Raw genomic sequence first — 24,959 nt, 5'->3', positions numbered from 1 at the left:
GATGGCCAACATGCAGTAAGCTATTATGCAACAACTAAGGTGACCCTTTAGTATGCAGAGAGGCCTTGAGTGCAAAATTCTTAACTAGGGACTAATATTTTTCCTGGTTAGGAAATTCTCCTGATCTTGTGAATTTATTTCCTGACATCATACAAGTGTTTGAAAATTGAAAGAGGTTGTTATTCTACAGCCAAATTACAGTCAAAAAGAGCCAGACACATCAGTATGTTGTTTTTCACCCAAAAAAAACACTCAGAAAAATAAATAAATAAATAAATAAATAAAAGGTTGGCTACATAGCTCTGTTCTATGATCATATCTGTGCAGGGGAGGTAATGCAGTCCTAGGAGGCATTTGTTTTTCATTTTGGGTGAATTTATCTAATCTTCCGGTAGGTGGCGGTAAAGTACCATATTGAGACGAGAGAGGCGGTGGAGTAGCCTTTCTAGATAGCTAGGACAAACAACCCCGCCTTCCTCGAGGCTTGAGTGCAGAGCGCCATTTTAGAGAAGCAAAGGAAGTTGTTTTGTGAAACAACTTCAAACGCTTGAAAGGGGAAGAAAGATAACTCATATAAAGCTAAATACTGTACGGGCTGTTAGTGATCATTTCGTTGGGTAATACGTAGTCTAGAGAGAGAGCGTTTTCTGGAGCGATTATTTTGAATCTGTTGTTGGAAGGAACAGCAGCAGGCGAATCCGAGGTCAAATTGGGCCTATTTTAGAAGGAGGTAACGTTAGTTCGCTGGCTAGCTCACTGGCTGATTGGTTAGCTTGCTAGCTAGGTAACTGTAATTTTCTGGTCGAAGAAGAAGAAGAAGCAGACGGGACGGGACGGTGGGACAAATCCCTGCGGTAAGTTACCATTACACATCTTCCTCAGATAGTAGTAAACTAACGTTGGCTAGTTAGTTAGCTAACGCTAGTTACATTACTAGTGAACATCTTGCTAGCTAAATGTCTTAGCTATGGTTCTTAGTTAGCTACTGTAGGTAGTTAGCTATAACTAGTCTAGCTAACATTAGCTAGCTGTAAGCTGCAGCCTAACGTGTAGGAGTGTTGGTCAAATGCATTGGAATGTTCCACAGTTGATGCTCTGTTGTCAGCTGGGAACTATTTAGCTAGCTAGTTAGCTGCCCTGCTAAAATGTAGTTATATTGTTAGAACATTCAACTAACTACTGGTAGCTAGCTAACAGTTTGCTAACTAACGTTAACTAGATTGCCAACTAACGTTATATTCTGTGGCCGCAGTAGACCTAACGAATTCTAAATGAATGTAAATGTTTTTATCTTAGGACTAAAATTGAGTTGATTCTATCTTGTTTTCTCTTACAGGAGACCATGGCAGACGATTTTGACATTGAGGCTATGCTAGAGGCTCCATACAGAAAGGTGGGTAGAATTGCCAGGCTTGTATGTTTTTTTTTGTGCATTCACTATTTGCTGATCTTGTATCATCTTGCTGCTCAGAGATGTATAAGTTAGCTATTATTGATAGTTAAATGATTGTGTGTGTGACTCTCAATGTATGAATGTGGTGTGTGATGCAGTCAGACGTAATCCAAAATTCTGAATAAACGCCCATCTATCTTTCTTTGTAGACTTGCCTAATGATATCTCACCTCTACTCCCATGAATTCACCTTTGATTCCAGTGTGAACTGTGAAAAAAAGTAAGGTAGTAATTGCGCAATGTATTGATGTACTGTGATCCCCCTAGGACAAAAAGAGCCTCATCTTAGAACATCCTATCACCTGTTCGGTTGCAACAAGGTGAATGCAAATGGATGATAATCAGCGCATTTTACCTCACATGCAAAGGAGACAGTATTTAAAATTTCTGTTGACATGGTAACTAAAGGCATTGTTCCACCATGTTTACACCTGTTAGTTAGATTGACCGTGATACCAGTAGTTCTGGCACATATTCTATTTATATGCATTGAGATTTGTTATGCATCGTTGTCAAGTCGGACCTGAAATAGGCCTTACGTGTGTTAGTACTTTTACCCTTACATTTGTCTTTTCGTAGATTAGTCTACTGACTCTATAGTATACTTTGTTTTACAAATCATTCATATGGCTTAAATGTGTAGTCATGATTTTGCCAAGGTCAACAGAGTAAGCTATTGATAACTTTGAAATATGAATACTGTCTCCATGCCCAAGTCTATTGATGGTTTCCGATTCGTAAATCAGCATCTTGACTTTGCATGCCTTTTAACACCAGTAATATTCAAAGTTTATTTTCTTACTACAATTTATTTGTAAGATTTTCATTTCAAGATTTCATTTCCATGATACATTTAGTTAATGATTTCACCAATAAGAATAGTTTTCCCCTCATGAAATACAAGCCAAAATGGATCACCTCCATTCAGCTGGCACTAAAAGAACAAACATAGGTCATTTAACATGAGGCTGAACTAGTGGATTTTTTCTTTTCAGTTTTTCTTGGGAGTCCATATTACTAAGCAGTGTGAATCCCTGTTTGCTTCAGGGCGAGATGTGTGACAGAGGTGGCATCGAACTCTTACATTCCAAGAAGGAAAATGGGTGAAGATCACTGGACTGGCACCAACCACAGGATCTCTTTTAGTGGCTGTGGGCCAAGCATGGCCTCAGTGGGCTTAGGAACAGATAGTGGTATTGGTACGACAAAGCAGGAGGGGTGGGGTTGAGATGACCAAATTGTTACCATGGCTTACTGTAGCATGCCAAAATGTTAGATACTTTCCCCCATACACCTTGACTTTTGGTTGGATTGAGTACTGTACAATATGTAGTTATAACAGTGGGGGGGGATGGGGGTGGAACTCTACAGGGGCTGTAGATGGACCCCCTTAGATACTTCTCCAAACATATCAGTAATGTTAACAGTATTTTTACTAAATGAATATATTCTGTATTTTCTTGTTCCCTCCCCTTACCCCTGACGACTTGCAATGTTTCCTCTACGTCCTCATGATGTTCTTCTATCGACCCTGCTTAGGATGAGATCAAGTCCTCTAGCGCTAATGGACATGAGGAGCGCAGTAGTAAGAAGTAAGTACTGATTTTGAACTTGGGCTATTTGCTAAACCGTCTTCACATTATCTGGTCAGTTGGCTATCTACAGTTTTAGTCAGGTTTTAATCATGTAACCTTTACAAAACTACATCAGTAATGGACAGAAGATGTTGTTTCAAGTATCTGTTAACAATTGTATTATTTGATTGCGTAACTTGCACTCTGACAATCTCAACTTGTGTTCCAGGAAAAAGAGGAGCCACAGTAGGAGTAGTCGGAGCCCGAGCTCTGGCAAGCGCAGAAGCAAGAGCAAAGACAGGAAGAAGAGCCGGGACCGGAAGAGGAGCAAGAGTCGGGAGAAGAAACGCAGCCGCAGTAAGGAGCGCCGCCGCAGTGGCTCCCATAGCAGGGAGCGTGCCGGGCGCTACAGAGGACGCCGCAGCCCCTTGTATGTATAGAGATCTTCCAATTTTGGCATCCCTTATCTGTGTTGTTTACTTTCCACCTTTTTGGGGAGAATAGTCTGCTTTATCTCCTCATTGTAGGCAATTTATTTTTCCCACCTTGAAAGCTGGCAGTAGAAATGTTGATGATGAAATGAAACAGGATTTTGTATTTGACAGCGGTGTAGTAAAAAAAAACAATCTTGGTAATGGTTGTTGACTTCTATGTGGAAGTTTATGCATGAGGTGGATAACTAATGCTGTAGCCCTGGTTTTGTCCTCAGGTCAACCCCCTGTTTACTACTCCTTTCTTACTTCTTCTTTCAGCCAAGTGTCATGTGACTGGGCTGATTAGCCCTTGTGTTTCAAGAGAAGTAGAGTATGTAGGCCCAAGTGGGGGTTGAGGCTGTTGTAAGGCCCATTTTCACTGTCGCCTTTATGAATGAGAAAGTGTTCATCATTCCTACTATGCAGCTGGAGACGTTTCCTCCACTGATAGGCAGTGTCTCTGAAACTTAATGGCAAACACATAGGCATGAATTGTACTGTTAGGCATATTAACCCACTCCGTTGAGGTCATTGGAAATTGAATATACACATAACAATTATCTATTATTAAAAACCAACACAGTTTGGCATATAATCTTCATCAGTAGTAGGCATACATACTGAGCTGAACCTTGTTTTACACCCCTAGTTTGGGGCCGAAATTTAACGGTGGTCCAGGAGGGAAGATTGGCCCACCACATGCCAACAAACTAAGGTTTTTATGATTAAATTCTTTGTGATATGACGTGTTGGTGGTTGGCTGTCTTGTCATTAAAGTATTAATGTGAAGTCTGGGTTAGAACTAACTCTCGTGATTGTTACTTTTTTCAGTCGTAGGCGCTCAAGAAGTCGTAGTCCCTTCAAGAAAGACAAGAGTCCAGTAAGGTGAGATACACAGCCGGATTGTCTAGTTAGAAGCTCTCGTGGTTTCAGATCAGTTTTGTGAACTGGAGAAAAAAAATTCACCGTCCATCAAAAAATGTGTTTTTCTGTTTTCTTTTTCAAGGCAACCAATTGACAACCTGACCCCAGAGGAGAGGGATGCCCGTACTGTGTTCTGTATGCAGCTGGCAGCCAGAATCCGACCACGAGATCTGGAGGACTTCTTCTCTGCTGTGGGGAAAGTCAGTATTCACAGTTTACACACATTTAAAAGTAGAAGCATGAAATATGTCAAGATCAAGACTTTATTTTGACAAAGCATTTATCTAATGGTCAATAGGAAGGTGCTCACTCTTGACAAACTATTGCTATTTTAACCCCTGTAGGTGAGAGATGTGAGGATGATCTCTGACAGAAACTCCAGGAGGTCAAAGGGTATCGCCTACATTGAGTTTCTGGAGGCGAATTCAGTCCCGCTGGCCATTGGCTTGACTGGACAGAGACTTCTAGGAGTGCCCATCATTGTCCAGGCCTCTCAGGTAGTTGATTTAACCATAACATTTTAGAAATGATGGAATTAGTAAATGTGATGTCACCTTTCACAACTAACTTGGCAGATGGCATAGACTCACCATTTTTGTGTGTGTGCAGGCTGAGAAGAACAGAGCAGCAGCAATGGCCAACAACCTTCAGAAGGGTAATGCTGGCCCCATGCGGCTGTACGTGGGCTCTCTGCACTTCAACATCACAGAGGACATGCTGCGAGGCATCTTCGAGCCTTTCGGAAGGGTAAGGAGGAAACCCCATTACTTGTCATGTATGTTAACCTCAATTTTCCATTAACTCTGTTGTATCTAACTGGATGTTGTTTTCCTTAACAGATTGAGAGCATACAGCTGATGATGGACAGTGAAACTGCACGATCCAAAGGATATGGTTTCATCTCAGTAAGTTCCTGATTCCAAAAGTGTGTGTGTGCCATGTTACTTAGCTGATTTCCTAATGGATGACTGTGTGTAATTGTAGTTTGCAGATGCAGAGTGTGCTAAGAAAGCACTGGAGCAGCTGAATGGCTTTGAGCTGGCCGGACGGCCCATGAAGGTTGGTAACGTGACAGAACGCACCGACTCCTCCACCGCCAGCTCCTTCCTGGACAACGACGAGCTGGAGAGGACGGGCATCGACCTGGGCACCACCGGGCGCCTGCAGCTCATGGCCCGGCTGGCAGAGGGTGAGCTATTAGCTGATGTTTTTGAGTGAATGTAGTTTGGTCTTTTGTGCTCAAAATTGCCATTGGGTTTATTTGTCAGCAGTTAGTGAATACTAAGCTCAACTTTTACTATCTCCATCTGTTGTGATATAATGTAAAACCTATTTTGTCAACCAAGGTGTTACCCCAGTTGACCTCTATAATCACTCCAGTATGTGTGCTCAAGTTGTTTTAAATAGCATTGAACAGACTTGATGCTAATGAATACCTGTTTCCCTCAGGTACTGGTCTTCAGATCCCTCCAGCTGCACAGCAGGCTCTACAGATGAGTGGTTCCATGCACTCGTCTTCAATCCACTTCGGCAACATGGCAGCTGGTACAGGTAGTCACATTATCTATACTGTATGTAGTAACATGTCATACTACATATTGTGGAATGAACTACTCACTGGCCTCATCTTAAGACACGGCAGACATGCTTCTCCTCAAAGGAGAAAAGTTCAAAACCTGTGATTTTGAAGTTTAAGCTTTATTGATACCTCATGTGAATGTGAAATGTACCAAGGTTGCTTTGGCTGTTGATCATAACTCATTCTAGAGGTTCATAGCAAACGAGAGCTGTCAGACCTCCATTGGCAGGATGATTTCCAGTGAACAATGAATGCACAGTGGGTTAAAATGATCTGGCGACTGCGTGGGTTAAAATGATCTTGCGACTGCGTGGGTTAAAATGATCTGGCGACTGCGTGGGTTCAAATGATCTGGCGACTGCGTGGGTTCAAATGATCTGGCGACTGCGTGGGTTCAAATGATCTGCTTCTGTGACCTCCAGTATTTGATCATCTCAAATGTACCACCATAAGACTTCTCATCTTTTCTCACTATCATTTATCTTTTAATGATCTTTTCCACATTTATCTAATGGATCCACACGTAAACACTGAAGGCCAATCTGGCATTGCCAGCAACACTCCTTTATGTGGTATGTTCATCGCTTCTGACCACATCCCTGCAACAACCTGCCATGTTCTCAGCTTTTGGTGAAAGACATCTCAGAGACGTACTCCATCTGAAAGCTGTTTTCTTCCCTCACTATGGCACTGCGTGAAAAGAGCACCTTGAATATAATGGGCAACTGGTGGGAAACCTATGCGTTACCATCATTCAAGTCAACCTGTGTGTTTTGATTTGCCAACGCCAGCAATTTGTCTTACTAAGTGAATGGACACTTACAACTTGCTGCAACACTGTTAGATGGAATGCTGATATTGAACTAACATGCAGAAACAGGACACCTTTGCTTCTCTGTTTGCCTTATGCTATGGATGTCTACCTGTAGCAACTAGGTCTAATGGTATGATGTGCACTGCAGTGTAGTAAGTCAATGGTCTTGGCTATGCTCTTCATCCATTGTGCATCTTTCCATCCTCACAACCTAAATAATTTCCCCTTTCCAGCCGAAGTGCAAGTCTTTTAACTTCTCTTCTTCTAATCTTTTAGACATACAAGCCAGGCTGAACCCACCCCCTGAAGGTGAATGTGAAAGATTGAAGTGCACAACTTATCAAATCTGCACACAATTTAATGCTCATCTAAAATAAATCCTTTCAAGTTCTCATGTTTCAAACCAGAGTGAAATCTCCCATGGTCCTTTTTTCTTGCTGTCACACATACTGAATTCACAGTATGCATATAAATGCTTTTCTTCTTGTTTAAGCCAAATAAGATTCTCAGGCTCCGTATACATCTTCTCTGGTTTTCTTGTGTGTAACTACATTTTGTCCAAAAGTGTATTGAAACAACACGGAAGAAAGACCAGTCCTGTACTTTTACATGTATTCATTGATTGCTTGTTAAAGGGGGGAGGTAATCAAAAATATTAAGTCAACCTGTTGATTAAGTCAGAAGCAGGGTTGGAGTCAAGTAATTCCATTGAAATTACAGTTTGTTCAGGAGCTGATGGTAAATTCAACAGACAGGAATTCAACTGCACTTGACCCCCCTGGTGAGAAGGACCTCTGTTAATGATGCTGTCATCTCCTTTTACAGCTATTGCCAACCCTGCCCTGAACCTGGGTCCAAGCATGAACCAGGCCATGAACCTCCCAACTCAACCACTGGCTACACACTGCCTACAGCTGTCCAACATGTTCAGCCCACAGTCGTAAGACACTACTTTCCCCTTTTCATTTCATGATGGCAGAAACCATTGTTTTAGAGCTTTGATTCACTGAACTAGATTCACAAATGCATCACCAAATGTAAGATTAGGGTACAATTGGGGATACTAAATAACTGTCAACTCATTGATATGGCTTTTTTTCTGGGAGTCAAAGGGGCTTAACTTTTCATTTCATGAAGCTGGGCTAGGTGAGTCATTAGTTTGTGATGAAGGGGTTGAAGTGACCTGCCTCTTTTCCAGGGAAAATGAGCCTGGTTGGGACATCGAGATTCAGGATGACGTCATGGAGGAGTGCAACAAACATGGTGGAATTGTCCATATATACGTCGACAAAAACTCCCCTCAGGTAAGACCCTTTTAAAATGCACTATAGAGGTGGATAGTCCTAAACTGGTCCAGCAAATTATGCACTTTGCCCCAAAAAATTAAGTGCTGCATGTTTTATACAATGGTAAAATGTAGAATGTTACGCTAATTTCTTGATCAACCCCACAATTTCATCCACTGAGTTTAGTGCAGACTATAATTTTTTTTAAATGAACCTCTGAGTCTCTATGCAGTCTATTTCAAAATGTTAACCCTTGTACCTATGTTTGTACTCTGTTGCGTGCCTTTGTTTGCTGAAATCCATACTTCTTAATAAAACATTAATGAAATACAGCCACAGTGTTTCCTTTTTGAGATTCAATTGGCACATGCGCTGAGTTGCCATCTTAGAGCAACAGCAATGAGGAAAGAGTCAGTTGTATTTGATTTCAGCAAACAAAGGCACGCAACAACCGAAGCCAGACATGGGTACGCGGTAAGGGTTTAAGAATTTACATTTTGAAAGTATTGACTGCATATCAATAAACTCTAGTCTGCGCTCAACTCTGTGGATTTGAGGTACTTGGGCAATGTTGCAGATCGATAGATGTTTTATTGCCCTTATCTTACCGCTTTCTCTTATAGGGCAACGTGTACGTAAAATGCCCCACTATCCCAACAGCGATGGCTGCAGTGAATGCCCTACATGGACGGTGGTTTGCAGGTGTGTATCTTTGTACCAATGCATTCTATAGGGCCATTCTTTGATATTTACATGCCTTGCATTTATATCAGTTATGTTTGTGGCATGGGATAATGGGAAGTAATCGAAATGAAACGGTACCATGTTAGCACAGAGTTTCTAAACCCAGAGGCACAGCATTGCAAGACTACTGGGAACACTTGCCAAAATTCTTAGTTGATCATTTTCTAGAAATGTAAAGGCACAACCTAGATTCGAGCAAATGTCTTAAATAGTTGAACATGTTATTACTCCAACCTTGTGAAAGTGACACTGACACATTTTAGACAAACAACTTTTATATTGAAGGAGTGCCTTTGATTTGACGGCCTGCACATGCAGTTTGGCACGAGACCACCGTTAAACGCGATTTTCTCTTTCTACGCATGAGCTTAGTTAGCCAACATCGCCTACAAGTGTGATCGGGGATTTCTATAGGCTAACTGCTTCTTCAATCTTCCTACTGTACTGTCTTTTATTTTAGGTTCAAGTGAGTTGTGCTGCTGATTATTAAAAAAAAAAAAATGTATCTCTAGCTAGAATGTGTTTTTTTAGAAATCTCGGCTTTCTACATTAATAAATAACTTGTTCATATGTATTAGACAAGTAATGATGCAAGTTTATTTTTTTTCTCCGTAGGTAAAATGATCACTGCAGCGTACGTACCCCTCCCAACCTACCATAACCTTTTCCCTGATTCAGTAACGGCCACCCAGCTACTGATGCCTTCGCGGCGATAAGTCTGCCATGCATGGAGTAGATGTCGCAACGCCTGTGGGCTTTAACAATGTACATAATGTTTGCTAATATGTTGGGAACTTATTTACCAGAGTAGCAAAATACTGCACCAGTCCACCCAATCTTCATTCAGAAATACAAAAGGTTTTGAAGGATATTTGTTTTATTGTTCAATCTGACAGCCATCAGGCTGAGCTTGAGTTCTGTATCCGCACATTTCTGTAGGTGCACTTGAGCAAATTACGTTGTGCGTTTCAACCTGCATTGCGATAACGAGTTGTTATACAGTGGAAAGTGGGTACTAAATAGATTTAAGTTGAAACTGACCACAAAAGAACCCATTTTGGGGACAGCCCTACCTAATTAACCTCTGATTCTAAGTGCAGTTTGCTCTGTCCTCATCCAATTACCACTTATTGTACATTTTGTCATTCAGTTGTGCTTTAGAAATTGATTTGCCCGGTAAGTTTTTCAGTTAATGTGTTAAATGAAAAGAACAATGCCTACAAACACCCCAAAACAGATCTATTTTTTGTTGTTAACAACTTATAGGTATTCATTGTGTTTGAGATCACTGAGTTTTTAACATTTGTAATCAAGACTTGATTTTGTAAAAACTCTTGATTTAAAATCAAAATAAGTGATTTGGGTGGTTCAATGTGATGTGCATTTTGTCTTGTTGACATTGGATTGTTTCATCTGGAATGAAGGGGGATGTGAAATATGTGTTTGTAATAAAATCCTAGTTTACAGCAGCTGGTCTTGTTGTGGTTTACACTCAAAGACCTTTAATAATTACTGTTTTAATATACAGTAAAGCTTCAATTCACAAGTGGACATTATATTCCTACCCATAGTTACGCCATGGATATGGTACTGATAGAGAAATCAATACATTTAGCAGTAGAGTACTGGCAGTTTGAGAAGTTTTGTGCTTGGAACTTCAGATAATCTTGACCACTATTCATTCCTTTTAGACCACACTAACTCCCATTAATGCCAATTATGAATCTCGCATCAAATAATAGCTGACCTTTGTCAAAAGCCTCTAAAGACAATTTCTTATGACAGTGATGCATTCTGGTAATAATCTGTTAGTCAGGCCCAAAAGACTTCTAAGAACGTGAAATATCACTGAGTCCCCTAAGCCCATGATAAGATGTTTGTGTGGAACTCCCCAGGTCAGCAGTGATCTGTTGAACCTTCAATAAACATGAACCCATAACCTCACACCCAAACTTTGGGTCTTGACATTAGGCTGGGACCCTTGAGTTCATTGTCCTATGCATTTAATCCTATGTTCTATCGCTGTTTTCCACACCATTGACTATAAGAAAGCCTTCTAGCCCCCTTCAGAGGAGTAAAGACATGAACATCCATTCAATGGGACACATGTTCAGGGCTCTATGTATCCACTTTCAGGGAATAGGAATGGTTAACAGTAGCCATGGGTTCTTTATCTTTTAGTTTTTCTTGATTCATTTCAAATTGGAGTATTTGGTACAATTGTGCCTGAGAGATGGGTAGCGGTGACAGGTTCATCATTGCTGTGTGATTCTGCACCAGAGGCCACAGGGATGAGCAGCAACGACTTATTTGAGGCTTTATTCAAGAACCTAACAGTGGTTCTGTTGGCCCTCAATGGCATCCTGTTGTACACCACCAACGTGACTTTCCACAGCAACTCCAGGTACATCCTGTACATGGAGCTGATCAATGACAGCGTCATGTCTTTCACTGTGCTCTTGTCTTGACCTATGTATGCCCTTTCCTAAATTTGTCCGTGTGTATATTTCTCATGATAGCCAATAACACTCATAAGAACACCTATTTACTTGAGTTATGTCTATGGAACGCTTTGTAGCCATCTGTCATCCTCTGATCTGCACAGTGAACAGGACCTATGTGCTTATCACATGTATTTGAGTTGTAGGGGCCATCCCTGTGTTCATGTCATCATTGCCTTTGTCCTTTTTCTCTACCGGGAGGATGTGCTATCATAGGAATGTCTGACTCAGTTCACAACTAGAACACCAACTATGCCGCCAATATCCTTTACCTGTGCTTTGTGTGGATCACAATGATCTACACCTACTTCAGTGTTTTCAGCCAAAGCTGCAATCTCAGATCCAGTTTCAGCCAGAAAGGCACAGATGACTATACTACTGCATGGGGGGCAGCTGCTAATCTGTATGCTGTCATATATCATTCCGGTCATGGACAATGCATTCATTAGCCTCTTCCCCAAGTTCCACTTTGTCATACTGTTCTGCAATTATCACAACTGACATGTTGCTCAGCCCTCTCATCCATGGTCAGCGATCAGAAGTTTAAGAAGCACATTAAGAGTCCCTTTGTAGAAAAACAGATCCGGCGGTGAAACCTTTACTGAGTAGAAGTCAGAGATTAACAATTGTTGCTATACTGCACACCTAAAACTTGTAATAAATGATCTGCTCTGCAGTGTTGTATTGCCCTTCACGCAAACACATTAAAATGGTGACTGGCCAGTAATGTACTGTGAATTACTTTTGAATTCAGCTCAAGAAGATTATTTGGATTGTGTCCATCACTAATAGCATGTGGTTTTTGGGACATCCAGACACTAATTCCTTTCTAAATATGATCCCCTCTTGCCTCAAGCTTGTTTTCACCTCAGATCCCCTTGGTGTATTAGGCCATTATCCCACTTCGCCATGGAATTACAGTACATAATCACAATCCTTTCCACTATATTCTATGGATTGGAACTGATCACTAATCTGTAACAGGAACATTTAAGGAGATTTCATTCCACAGATCCACAAAGCACAAATGAGACGTGATATACAGGTTCAATGCACAAAACACCAAGACTTTATTTTCTTATTTTACATTTCTTTTTAAACAAAAAGTAGAATAAACATAAGCTGTTTGCAATGGGTTTTCTTCCCCATAGATATACATTTTAATTAAATTCTCAGATTTGAATCAAAAGTGCCATTTACAAAACTTCATTTTTTTCCCCCCTTTTACAGCATTTTACTTTTTTTTTGTTCGTTTTAACTTTTTCCTCCTTCAGCGATTTCTTTGCAGTGTCCTGGAACACATGTAAAATCCAAATTCAGTAACAACTGCTTTACAGTCACAAATGACAAGAGTGTGGTCAATGTTGGCATAGTAACTACTGTTAACTTATAACCTAACCTGAAAGGGTTCTCTACTTCTTAGGAGAGTTTTCCTTGGCCTGGTGGGCTTGCAGCACAGCTACCGCCTCATCCACCTGGAGAGAACAGTGAAGAGAGAGAGAACACATGGGATTAGCATAACAACAACTATGACCATGATAACCCACCACCAAGAAACTCCAACAATCATAAGTGGCTTCCTTTTTGCATGTAAAAGTTGATCTGAAAGGACAGAGGGAATGGAAGCTTGTCGTACCTTAGAATGCAGGGACTCGGGTGACTCCAGCATGTGCAGCAGCTCAGAGTTGTCAATCTCCAGCAGCATCCCAGTGATTTTACCAGCCAGGTTGGGGTGAAAGCCATGGATCAGAGGGTACAATCGCTCACCTGCAAACCAAGGGAAAGAATTAGATTGAGGAGAGTGCCAGTGAGGCATCTCAACACCCTCCGATAGAGGATTGACTGCAAAACGTCACAGATCATTAACACTCCCCAATAACATTCCAGTTACATACCAAGCAGCTGTTTCTGCTCCATGAGAGGGGCTGCAGCCAGCATGGAGGCAGTGAGGGGTTCCTGGCCTCTGACATGCACCGCTGGTTCCATCATCTGCTGGGTAACAACCTTACAACACAGCAGGACAGATTAAACACAATGCAATACACATGACCACTGGGATGGGCCTCTAAAAGGTAGAAGTAAAAGAACAGTTGAGTAAAACATGTTTACACAGCTATATTGCATGGCATTTCTTGTGGGGAAAGGATGCAATTTACGAGATTACCTGCTGCACTGCCATTGGTGCGGGCATAGTGATGACCTGCTGTAAGTTCCTCACCCCTGATGAGTATTTATACTGGGTGCCTCGGACCATACCACCAGACATGCCTGCCCGACCTCCTGCTGTCTGTGTGCCAATGTTAGCTGGAGAGGGGGGTGTCCGTTAGTTACTGTTCGGTTTTTGCATCACAGCAAGTATATGTTTTGAATAAGCTAGTGTGTAGCCCTTACCCATCCTCTGTGTGTAGTTGATGATGCGTGGAGCCTGGGTGGAGGCCTGTCTGACGGTGCTGATGGGGGTGGAGGCGCGTCGGGGAACAGCAGACCTGACAAACTGGCCCGAGTAGGGTGCTGACAGCAACACAACACATGCCATGTCAATAGGGCATCAAACACATTCTTGTAACAAATAGACATGTTAGAGTAGCAGTAATGCTTCAGTCAATTATTTTAGCTCCAATATCTCAAAAATATCTGCCTCCAACTCACCCTGTGGTCTGGGTGGCTGTGCAGCCCAGCGAGGAGATGTCCTCATGGTGCTCACAGGGTTGGGGTTGTAGAAGGTGCGACTTGGGGGCTACAAAAAAAAAACAATATATTACAGATAAAAAAACATGACCTTCCAGGGCCAGCCCTGAGATTAAAAAAAACTAAAAGGTAACATACGCTTTCTAATTTAGTCAATTCTAGCATGATGCATCTAGTGATTACCCCCTCCCTTTAACCGTACTACAGACCTGAGGCACAGCAGACATGTAGTAGCCTGCCTGCTGGTAGGAGTCGATGACTGGGCCAGGCATGGTCCTCTGCATGTATTTGTTGGTGAGGATAGCCTTCCGCTCCTCCTTGCGCTGGGCCAGAGCCACGTACAGCGGCTTTGTGGCCACGATGCGGCCGTTCATCTCAGTTACCGCTTTGGTGGCCTCCTCGGGAGACGAGAAACAGACAAAGCCAAAGCCCTTGCTGTGGCCACCGTCCGTCATCACCTGAGTGGAGGAAAGGGTTAGAGAGAACCATGAAGTTAAGAGGTGCAGAGATATTACACGGATCCAGACATGCTTCTTTCAGCCTTTGTGATACATCATTGGATAGCAGAAATGACTACTCATGAAAAAGTATGGGTATTTCTACCTTGGCACTGGTGATGGTGCCATAAGGGGCAAACTCCTTCCTGAGTTTCTCATCGTCCAACCCATCATCCAAGTTCTTGACGTACAAATTGACCCCCTGAATCAAGAAAAGAAATGATATTAAAGCTATTTTTCTTAAGGCCACAGGTGTGCACTTCCCCACAGTACCTGATAGCGGTGGATACGTTCCTGTTTGATCAACTCAAACTTGCGTTTCAGCTCCCCCTGTCGCTCCATCCTCTTCTGAGCACGGCCCACATACAGAACTCGGCCAGGAACGAGTTCTTTCCCATTCATCTCCTCAACTGCCTAAAAGCAGTCCATCAAAGTCAACTCAAAATGCCACATTTTATATGTCATGTTCCCCATTTCACACTATGACAGCCTTCTGGTTGACAAGGAGATGACACATATGGGAGCAACTTTAGAGTACAACCATAAAACCCCAAATACAGACCCTTTGTGCATCCTCGTGGTTTTCATAGTTTACAAAGCCAAATCCACGAGACCGGCCCCTTTCGTCCATCATCACCCGCACACTGAGGGTCCTGCCTAGGAGTCCAAGAACAGAGAAGGAGCCTAGATTTCATAAGCTTTCATGCCAATCCACCCAACACATCTGATTGCATGGATGTTCCAGAATGTTCATTTAAATCAAATAGCTATAACATCAACCACCACTTTATACTAGTGCCCAAAGAAATGGATAGAATGTCAAAGCTTGTCATATGTCCTACTTTCAGGATGTTCTTACCAAATGCAGAGAAGACCTCCTGGAGTTTCTCATCACTATAGTCATCGCCAAAGTTCTTGATGTACACATTGGTGAACTTCATGGCTTTGGCCCCAAACTCAGCCTGTCGCTCCTTATGGGACTTAAAGTGGCCAACAAAACTGAACACCACACCCATCACCGGGGACAGTAGAGAGATAGAAATATAAAACTACAATCAGTCTTGTTACAAAATATCAAACAAACTGCTCCACATCCCAGAATATCAGTGTGGAGACTTACTGATTTTCTCACCTTGATGAACACGTCGCAAGATATGAGACAAGTGGTTGATATATACTTTTAATTTTACATTAAGCACTACTGGTAATTATTGATATGCTGAATGACAATCTGCTGCCTAAGCTTATTCAAAGCTTAATTTGGAAAGTCTTGCAAGTCTCAACCTTGTGGCCAACAGACCAAATATTATTCAAAGAAAGAAAAAGAAAAGGAAAAAAAAAGGACAGGAACAAATGTCTACCATTTCCCTCACCTAATCGTGGACAACTGACATTTCCCCCCCAGGAAATGGGCCTTTGGGTCTGCAATGCCAGAGTCACTACCTGTCTCTAGCCTGAGCAAAGAACATGAAAATGTTATCTGCAGAAACGTGCATCAGTGTCTGAGATTGATACAACGTTGACCAAATCAATAGTCCCTCCTCCTCCCTAACCATTACAGATTTCCTTTGCACTTTCCCCTACTTACATCTCACTAAATTCAAGGTGGTTTATATATTGGTTGAAAGAAATGTAAATAAAATAAAGTTAAAAAAAGGTACCTTACGGATAGAATAAACAGCTCTTGGTAGGAATTTGTTCACTCACACTTTCCGGTCATTCAATAGCATTCCATTCATGGTATCAATGGCACGATTGGCTGCCTCTTGGGTCTCAAAGTGAACAAAGCCGTAGCCTTTGGAGCCATTCTCATCACACACAACCTGAAATTAAAAGTGCATGTTAGAAATGATGTACAGATAAATTATGCCCTGACACTCAAAGACAAGAATGCAATGTCTACCTTGCAAGACAGAATATTCCCAAAGGCTGAGAATGTGTCATACAGGGCCTTGTTGTCAATGGACTCGTCCATGTTCTTGATAAAAATGTTTCCAACTCCTGACTTCCGTAGCCCTGGGTCGCGCTGAGACCACATTATTCTGATAGGCCTACCCTTGAGGACCTCATAGTTCATTGTATCCAGAGCACATTCCGCTGAAAAAAAGATAAGTAAAGAGAAACATAGCATCAGACATCTGCTAATCACACACATCCATGAATAACCTAATATAAGATTTAAGTTGTGTAGTCATTGGAATATTAATCCATTAGCAGGATTATTGTTGTCATCCCCTTGATCAAAGCAAATAGCTACTTTAATGTAGTTGACCTTTGGAGTGGCTCTAATTAAGATACAAAACTCTCTCATATGGTGTGAGTTGCCATCAGCTTATCTATTTGTCCACGATTGACACAGAGTACAAATCTGATCACAAAAATAATATTACCATCAGCAGGTTGCTGGAAGTTGATGTATGCGTATCCTAGGGACCTGCGAGTGATGACATCACGGCAGACGCGGATGGATGTGATGGGCCCAGCAGGAGAGAACTTCTGGTAGAGCATGGCCTCTGTGACGTCAGGATGCAGGTCCCCTACGTAGAGGGAGGCCAATGGGTATGACTGACCACTGCTGTTCATCCTGCAGACAGAGATAGTGAAGATCATAGAGGGAGGGGGTGAAACTGGCAGACAAAACCTAACAGCCAGTACGTTTACATGCGCAGTAATAATTCGATATTAAACTGATTAAGGCAGTAGGCAGATTATGCAATAGTCATGTAAACATCTCATCTTAATCAACATAAGGTAAAAATCTAAGTAAGCATATGCCTATTAAAACACCTGGTTTTCATTGACTTCTGTATTATATTAAGTTGCCAAGTCGCTTACAAATGTAGGCTAGTTAGGTTATCTGACCTCTGGGACTTGAGACACTGTCTGTTTGTAGTGTGGTTTTCATATAAGCACTTGGGTTCCCAACCACACATGCACACATTTATTTAGTATCTGTATTGTTGTCTATCGCTTGTTTTCTTTGGTGCAAATAAATAAAACAAACTTGAGGTGGCTGCGAGGGGAGGGGTCACATAATGGAGTTCACCAGTTGAGGATCAGGAAGGCCAATCAAGCCGTTTTTAGGGCAACTCAGTTCTGTCTGAACTGGTTGTGGGGTCTATACTAACCCCTGACCTTACATAAACACTTCACTATTGTTACACAACAATGACAACCTCACGATGACGATCACCAAAGTCTACTTTAACTATTTAACATGATAGTATGAGTATTTCTGCTCTCACATGACCACCACTGGGAGTGTAAAGGTTTGACATGGATTCTCCAGTTACCTAAAGTAGCGACCTATTAACTTCGCTAGCTAGTTAGATGCCAGTGAATTTGTATTCTCGTCTTAAAACAAGTATAACATGTGTACTGTCTATCCTTGACACATCACAAGCTTACTAACTAACATTAAATGTTAACTAGCTATTTTAGCCGGTTAGCTGCTGAAAGTTAGCAAACTAATGTTAGTTCGTAGTTGAAACAGACTGCTGAGTTGTAGAAGGCAGTAAGTTAATGTTAGTGTAAACCATCAAAGAGTTCGGCATTTGTTTGAAACCCAATGTGTTCGCTAACATACAATGCCAGCTACTTTAGCTACTAGCCAAGAAGTTAGTAATTGCCAATCAAACCCAGCATCACTAACGTTAATGGCAATCGAAATAAATTGCAGAAAAAATAAATGTATACATGTTATTGTCGAATGTCTTACCTTATTGAATTGGCCAAGGTGGAAACAGCTCAAATTCTTTAATTTAAAAAGTTCTGGCCTAAAACTTCGTAAAATGTTTGTTTTAATTTGATAATTGCCGTGAAACACCTGCCTTTTCACTCCGCGACCATGAATATTCTTCAATGACCTATTTATAAACTATGATAATGACACGGCCCGACTAATCCTCCGCGTTAAAAAGTAGTCCATGTACATTGAAAAGCTACATTCTGGGATTCGAAAAACAACAAAATCGTCCCGCCACTCAATTTTGCATACTTTTGAAGTATATGTCTAGGCTAGCGAAGTGTGAAATTGACCACTGTTAATTTGCACTTTGCAAAGACCAAACATTTGTTTCAACAATTAAATGAAGAGCTAAAACCAATGATGTAAACAGTTTATATTCAGGTAAATGCCAAAATAAAAAACACGTAAGAAAATTAGGGATACAAAGTATATTAAAAGCAGGCGCTTCCACACAGGTGTGGTTCCTAAGTTAATTTAGCAATTTAACATCCCATCATGATAGGGTCATATATAAAAATGCCCAGTTGCCCATTATTTTGGCAACTATGACTAGATGAAGAGATCTCAGTGACTCTTAAAGAGGGGTCTCAGGATGGGCAGGGAGATTCTGGGGCAGCTCCTGAAACAGCATTTTCCATCAACAATACTCCAAATGATGGAATTCCTAATGGAAGAATGGTGTCACTATAGAGATTTGATTAAATGACTAATTCTATGGGTGTGTATGAATGTATGCCAAGGCGCATTGAAGTTCTGGTGGCTCATGGTGGCCCAACGCCATATTAAGATACTATGTTGGTGTTTCCTTTATTTTTGGCAGTTACCTGTACTTATTGGCAAAACACACTTTGCTGGAGTGTGGAGTTGCCCTGACTGACTACACATTTTGATTTACATCTACATTCAATAATTTGGGAATTGTACAACAATGTACTTTGTAAATATTGTTAAAATAAAGATGACATTACACCTTTATCTTAAACTTTTTCAGTTTCCTAAACATGTACAGTAAGTGAAACTAGAATGTTTTTTAGAAGACACAAATCTAAAAGAATACTGGTCAGTAAAAACAAAGCAAGAAAGGCTGTTCCAGTCACCAATTGCCTTTTTATATATTCAGAGGATTCTAACTCCCGAGCGGTCTCAGTGCAAGAGGCGTCGCTATAGTACCTGGTTCGAATCCAGGCTGTATCACATCCGGCTGTGATTGGGAGTCCCATAGCACGGCGCACAATTGGCCCAGCGTCGTCCGGCTTTGGCTGGAGTAGGCCGTCATTGTAAATAATATTTTTTTCTTAACTGACTTGCCTAGTTAAATATATATATTATACTCAGTATGTGGTGCATCTTTAAGAAAACAAGACTGACATATGTGGTCGTGTCTTACTCTATGTGGGATGTAATCGTGGCATGTATGGTATTGTGACACTGCTTCTTACTTGGGTTGTGTCACCAATCTGCTGCTTCACAATGGCTGTGAATGAATTATGAGTAAACTGATCTACAAATAATAACGGTAACTTATTGATGCAAGTTTCTTCATAGATCAGTCTGTCAGCAGTCACCTGCACTGTCAAACAAGCCCAATAAGTTGGACAGCAATTCCTTCTGTGGGTCATTTTCAAAGTAGTAAAGTTCAGGGGCAAGTAAGCAGAAGTATGACATCATACCGTTACCTTACAAACCTTGATTCATACATTTTAGATTCTAAAACATGAGAATTGAATGAACTCTTGATTGCTCTAAGATTCATTTTAACTTTTTGGCAGTCTGAAACAAAGTGTCCATAAGAGACAGGAGAGAAACCCAGGCACAGAAACATTGGAGAAAACAACCGCTTTAAGAGGAATATTTTGCAAGCAGGGTTGATACAGTGTGATAAGACATTTTCAATTAACGTTGAAAAAAAGGTTGTTACTGTAGGTTTTACAGAAAGATGATAGTCAATCTTGCAAAATACAAGGTACATTTAAGCACATCAAATTTTCATTGTACCGAGTTCAAGCAGCGCTTGATCTTGAACCGTGAGTTACACCACTAGGACAATATTCCACACTTTGTTCAAAAAGAGTTCTGCCTTTCAGAATGCCTAATATAATTCTGGTGGAATGTCTTATGATGGAGGAAATCTAACATGGCGAACGAAGGGGTCCCTTAATAATCAAACCGTTAAAATTGTGAAATTGTGATCATGATTAGAGCGAAACACCCAGATGCCAGTGTCACAATACAGCCTGCCTCCTTTCTGTATGAGCCGACAGCAGAATTGCACTGTTAGTTAAATACAGGATTGTACTGCGTATCAGAACTTCAAAAGCAAGCAATAGTGGAGTGGGGAAGAAAATGCAACACTTAGTATCACAGTGTTAGGTGAAAATTAACTGCCAGTTTAATAACCATACGATAAAACCTTCAAATACCATGACGAATCACACTAAAAAAATGACCATAAAAAAAAAAGAATGAAAAATGTTTAACCAGCTACGTGGGACAAAGAAATTAAGGATGATTAGATTTCACAACCCCCCCGGCCCCAACACAAACAGTCATACACACAGGCGCACAGACATATGATCTAGCACACGCGCACACAAACAAAAACAACATGGACTCGCTACTCAATACAACCACATTATTTTCACAAACAAAATGACAACCTGCTAACAACTGAACATTACCCTGTCGCCTCGGTGACCTGAGAGGGGTAAACTAGTTGGTCAGGAACAATTCAGGCTGCTTGTCATACAGAAGGGGGAGGGGCTGATGGAGTGGAGGGGGATGTTTATAAGCTGTTTGTGTTTAAGAGTGTAGGTGGATTAACAGTGCAATTCAATTAGTTTTCCCCTTCTCCGGTCTCTCCCTCGTCTCCCTGGTTTTCCGATGTCCACAGCTGCAAAGAGAGGTAAAGATTTGTTACATTATATTCCCTAAATTGCATTTGGTACTTTCCACGTTAGAATTAACAGGGAAAAAAACACATTGCCATAGCAATTTACAAAACAGATGCATATAACTGGAACCATCAATGAAATTACTATTGAATAAATGACAATACAAGAGGAAGATGTATCAAACCATTGACTATTTATACAAAAAAATTTGATTACATAAATAGGAGACAAACAGAACTTACAGTCAGGTTGTCCCTTAGTAGTTGCATGATCAAGGTGCTGTCTTTGTAGGAATCCTCATTTAAGGTGTCAAGTTCAGCGATAGCTTCATCAAATGCCTGTAAAGAGTAAATTACACTAAGAATAGAATGCAAAACTGCCACCATCTATTCCAGTACACAGCTATTCCTCGACTATACAAATGTACACTGCCACTAATCATTTTGGTTAAATAGTGGCATGCTGAAATAACTGTAGCAGGGGTGCCATTTTAAAACCAATTTAATTTTTTACAAACTGAGCCGAAGTCCCATCATACAAATGCAGAAACTGTCAAGATAAGACATGCTACAATGGCTCTGCATGCTTTGAGTGAAGCTCTGTGCTATTGACTGTCTTGGGGGTAAAAGATGAGGCTGCATGACTTGGCACTTGAAGTCGCTTTCTCACCGTTTTGGCCAGGGTGCAGGCCTTCTCTGGGTTGTTGAGGATTTCATAGAAGAACACAGAGAAGTTGAGGGCCAGGCCGAGCCTGATGGGGTGTGTGGGCTGCATCTCCTTCTTGCTGATGTCGAAAGCATCCTGGTATGCCTGCTGGGAGTTATCCACTGTGGCTTTAAAAAGGAACAAGGAAGAGGATGAGTTTGAGCAATGCCATGATTCCAACATGCACTTAGTGTGCAGCAGTGCATTTCATCACATCTTTAGAGAATATTTTAACATATTCCTCTATGCACACATATGATCCATTAGGAGTTTCACGAGTCATGACGATGTGATTTGGTGCATTGTCCCATTTTATGTAACTCTAAATGAACTCTTGCTTACTTACTCTTCTTTGCGTCTCCAGCTGCTACCTCAGACAGGTATCTATAATAGTCGCCTTTCATTTTCAGGTAGAAAACCTTGCTCTCAGCTGCAGTCGCATTGGCAATTAGGTACTTATCAAGAAGTCCCTGAAAGAAATGTTTTGTTGTTGTTGAAATCAGCATAACTGCCTAGAGAGAAATGTAAAAAGTCCCCTTTCACAGGGTAGACCCCAACAGTTATTCTTACCAGCACGTCATTGCAGATGTCCTGCAGCTCGGTCTCAATCTTCTCCCGGTACTCCTTGGCCATGGCCTGCTTCTTCTCGTTGCCCTCTGTCTTCTGCTCGATGCTGGAGATGACGCGCCAGGATGAGCGGCGTGCCCCCACCACGTTCTTGTAGGCCACTGACAGCAGGTTGCGCTCCTCGTTGGAGAGTTCCCCACCCTGCTCCGTCACAGACTTCATGGCCCCGGCCATGTCGTCATAGCGCTCTGCCTGCTCAGCGAGCTTAGCCTTTTGTACTAGGTCGTTCTTGTCCATTTTTCAGTCTGTGTGAGAGAAAAACATAGTAAGGTGGGACTTTTTCTCCTTGTCTTATGTCTGTGCAGATGAAGGAAAGGACTATTGAGATTAGATATACCTATGTCATATAACTGGTAAATTACAGCATTTATTCAAACTGCTGAGAGGAGACACCTGCAAGAGGGGCAGTAGGTTCCTTCTTGGTTAGATTCGGACATTCTTATAAATTCATGGCTAGGGGAGTATTATATCGCCTACTTTCATACTACCTTTTGGGCCATGATTATGCAATTTACTATGAATTCAAATACGAATGCAATTGAATGTAGCTCGTACTACTAGCTAAATCAGGAAGGGAGCCTAACAGTTAGAAGCGTTTTGCCAGTAACCGAAATGTCTACTATGACTGCACCTATCCGGTGTGTGATTTAAAAAAATATTTTTATATATAAATATATTTTTTACACTCGGCCTTCATTTTTTACTGGTGCATGGCCGCTGTTGTATACCGGATACCATACAACTTCGTCATGGTGGTGTGTTCCTGAAAATGTTCTCGCAAGTAACTTGTTTTGTACTGTGGCAGCAATGCGTGGGGCCGTTGGGCTACCTAGCTACATGTCGTTGAGTTAGATAGCTAGCTAGTTACTCCAGCTAGCCAATTCTGACTGAGCAACCAACCGACCTTTCGATATCTCTTCACCCGCCCCAAATCACTAAATATTATAAAGTCTCAATAGTTAGATATTGGTTTGCTATCTGACGTTTTAGTTATTACTAGCCAAATTAATACATGATTAAAACGGTGTCTGGATGGCGGAGCTTTGCCTAGCTAGCTTCAGCCAACTAACGACGTTGCGGTAAAACGCTTGATGTAGCTAACTAGCTGGCTAGCAAACGCTTCGGCATTTCTCAAACGGCCTAACTTTGGTTACCATTATTGTTAAACGAAACCATAATTTAACGTAGCAGGCTAACACATAATTGTTTTCTTATAGATGTAGCCTTGCCAACAATCTACACAATTATCCCGCTAACGTTGCGGGTCAGATTGTGACATTATTACCTAGCCGCAAAGGCCTGTGCTCAGCCTGCTAGGGATGCAAGTCGAGATCCGATAGTAGCAGCTTAGCACGTCAGAAGAGTGGAAGATATGTCAAATAATGGCTAGCGGGAAAGTAGAAAGCTAACTTTCGCTAGCTGAAAAATACGATGTTCGAGGGTTATCGACTTCTCGTATGTCCATTTAAATAGGGACCAGTCAATTGTTATTTTGTACTATGATGTAACGTTAACCAGCTTATAACGAGTATCTTACAGTTAGCTAACGAGTTTCAGTCGCGTACATGGCCTAGGTCAGCAAGCTTGCAAGAACAAAGTGTCATGATTGCCAGTTAGCAAGTCCTTGTTCGGCCCACTTCAGAGGAGCGCTGTCTGATTTAGCGAGCTAGCATGATGGCTAACGAATATAATTACACCGAAACGAATATACTGTGTAATATTGAACACAATAAATAAAGACCTAACACATAAATGCACTTTCATCGGGTCCCCGATTATACAAACTCACAATATTTACGGCTCTAATTCCTGATTTTTTTCTCTGAAAGATGCAGCCTCCGTCCTCCGTCTCACTCCTAGAATCGTTCAGGGCAGTACCACTTCCGCTATATTGACGCTTCTGTTTCCTCTAGCTAGCTAACTACATGTCAAACCGAGACTTCAACCTTTGACAGACATTACATCTATTGGTTTTAATCATGTTTATAAAGCTACCTACTATGTTTTATTATCAAAGCACTCAATGGGAGAGACTCAACCTCTTATTTAAACCAGGACAGTGCAGTGTGTAGCAAGAGGAACAGCTGTACACATCTCTTCAATGTAGCACTGAATTCAATGCATGTTGGACCCACTCTATGGATGCACCTGCCATTGGACATTGGAAGCAGTTATACTTCCCTATGACTAACAGTTGAAGGACAAATCTCATCACATTGTTGAAAAATAAAGGAGATTTGAAAAATTGTAGAAAAAGAAATGCACTAGCGATTGGCCAGTGTTTTAAGATATACCAAGGCCAGGTGTGTTTTTGCACTATAGATGGGCTTGCACACTCCTACATACTGTACTCTATTCATTGCAGTGTATGTGCAATTGACATTCAGGGCATTTTACAGTGGAGCATGTTGAGCCTGTATGAGTCAATATGACTCAATGCTAATAGACATGCTTT

The 24,959-nt window shown here is 41.4% G+C and overlaps 3 protein-coding genes across 7 annotated transcripts; 1 reads left to right on the top strand and 2 right to left on the bottom strand.

Annotated features, from left to right (window-relative positions):
- The first annotated feature begins 467 nt into the window (after nt 1-467).
- Nucleotides 468-10,316, top strand: LOC106566652 (RNA-binding protein 39). 3 transcript variants are annotated; one of them, XM_014134888.3, is made up of 17 exons: nt 468-854; nt 1,337-1,393; nt 2,993-3,045; nt 3,257-3,457; nt 4,150-4,215; nt 4,332-4,385; nt 4,507-4,624; nt 4,769-4,921; nt 5,034-5,171; nt 5,264-5,329; nt 5,409-5,613; nt 5,874-5,975; nt 7,094-7,126; nt 7,643-7,757; nt 8,016-8,121; nt 8,727-8,805; nt 9,463-10,316. In XM_014134888.3, exons 2-17 carry the CDS (start codon nt 1,343-1,345, stop codon nt 9,561-9,563), a joined length of 1,641 nt encoding a protein of 546 aa, XP_013990363.1. In that variant the 5' UTR covers nt 468-854; nt 1,337-1,342; the 3' UTR covers nt 9,564-10,316. The 3 variants fall into 3 exon arrangements, with proteins under 3 accessions (XP_013990363.1, XP_013990365.1, XP_013990364.1); XM_014134890.3 differs by lacking the exon at nt 4,150-4,215; XM_014134889.3 differs by lacking the exon at nt 7,094-7,126 and having other exon boundaries at nt 470-854.
- A 2,072-nt stretch (nt 10,317-12,388) lies between these two features.
- pabpc1l (poly(A) binding protein, cytoplasmic 1-like) lies at nt 12,389-18,417 on the bottom strand. Of its 3 annotated transcripts, XM_014134885.3 has the most exons (17): nt 18,252-18,417; nt 16,924-17,117; nt 16,437-16,630; nt 16,241-16,356; nt 15,907-15,987; nt 15,393-15,532; nt 15,096-15,190; nt 14,807-14,947; nt 14,640-14,735; nt 14,246-14,494; nt 13,998-14,085; nt 13,740-13,859; nt 13,513-13,652; nt 13,244-13,352; nt 12,985-13,115; nt 12,748-12,823; nt 12,389-12,640 (listed from the first exon to the last, which is right to left on the bottom strand). In XM_014134885.3, exons 2-16 carry the CDS (start codon nt 17,114-17,116, stop codon nt 12,761-12,763), a joined length of 1,956 nt encoding a protein of 651 aa, XP_013990360.1. In that variant the 5' UTR covers nt 17,117; nt 18,252-18,417; the 3' UTR covers nt 12,389-12,640; nt 12,748-12,760. The 3 variants fall into 3 exon arrangements, with proteins under 3 accessions (XP_013990360.1, XP_013990362.1, XP_013990361.1); XM_014134887.3 differs by lacking the exon at nt 14,807-14,947; XM_014134886.3 differs by lacking the exon at nt 15,907-15,987 and having other exon boundaries at nt 18,252-18,416.
- Nucleotides 18,418-20,102: 1,685 nt separating this feature from the next.
- Nucleotides 20,103-24,587, bottom strand: LOC106566654 (14-3-3 protein beta/alpha-2). The gene is made up of 6 exons (XM_014134891.3): nt 24,294-24,587; nt 22,448-22,749; nt 22,224-22,347; nt 21,842-22,005; nt 21,415-21,510; nt 20,103-21,171 (listed from the first exon to the last, which is right to left on the bottom strand). The coding sequence occupies exons 2-6, from the start codon at nt 22,739-22,741 to the stop codon at nt 21,115-21,117; spliced, it is 735 nt and encodes a 244-aa protein (XP_013990366.1). The 5' UTR covers nt 22,742-22,749; nt 24,294-24,587; the 3' UTR covers nt 20,103-21,114.
- Nucleotides 24,588-24,959: the final 372 nt, after the last annotated feature.

This window comes from Salmo salar, chromosome 13 (genome assembly GCF_965601325.2).
Source record: "Salmo salar chromosome 13, fSalSal1, whole genome shotgun sequence".
NCBI lineage: Eukaryota > Metazoa > Chordata > Actinopteri > Salmoniformes > Salmonidae > Salmo > Salmo salar.
Note: the sequence above shows the minus strand (reverse complement) of the source record. Positions and strands in the feature narration are given on the sequence as shown.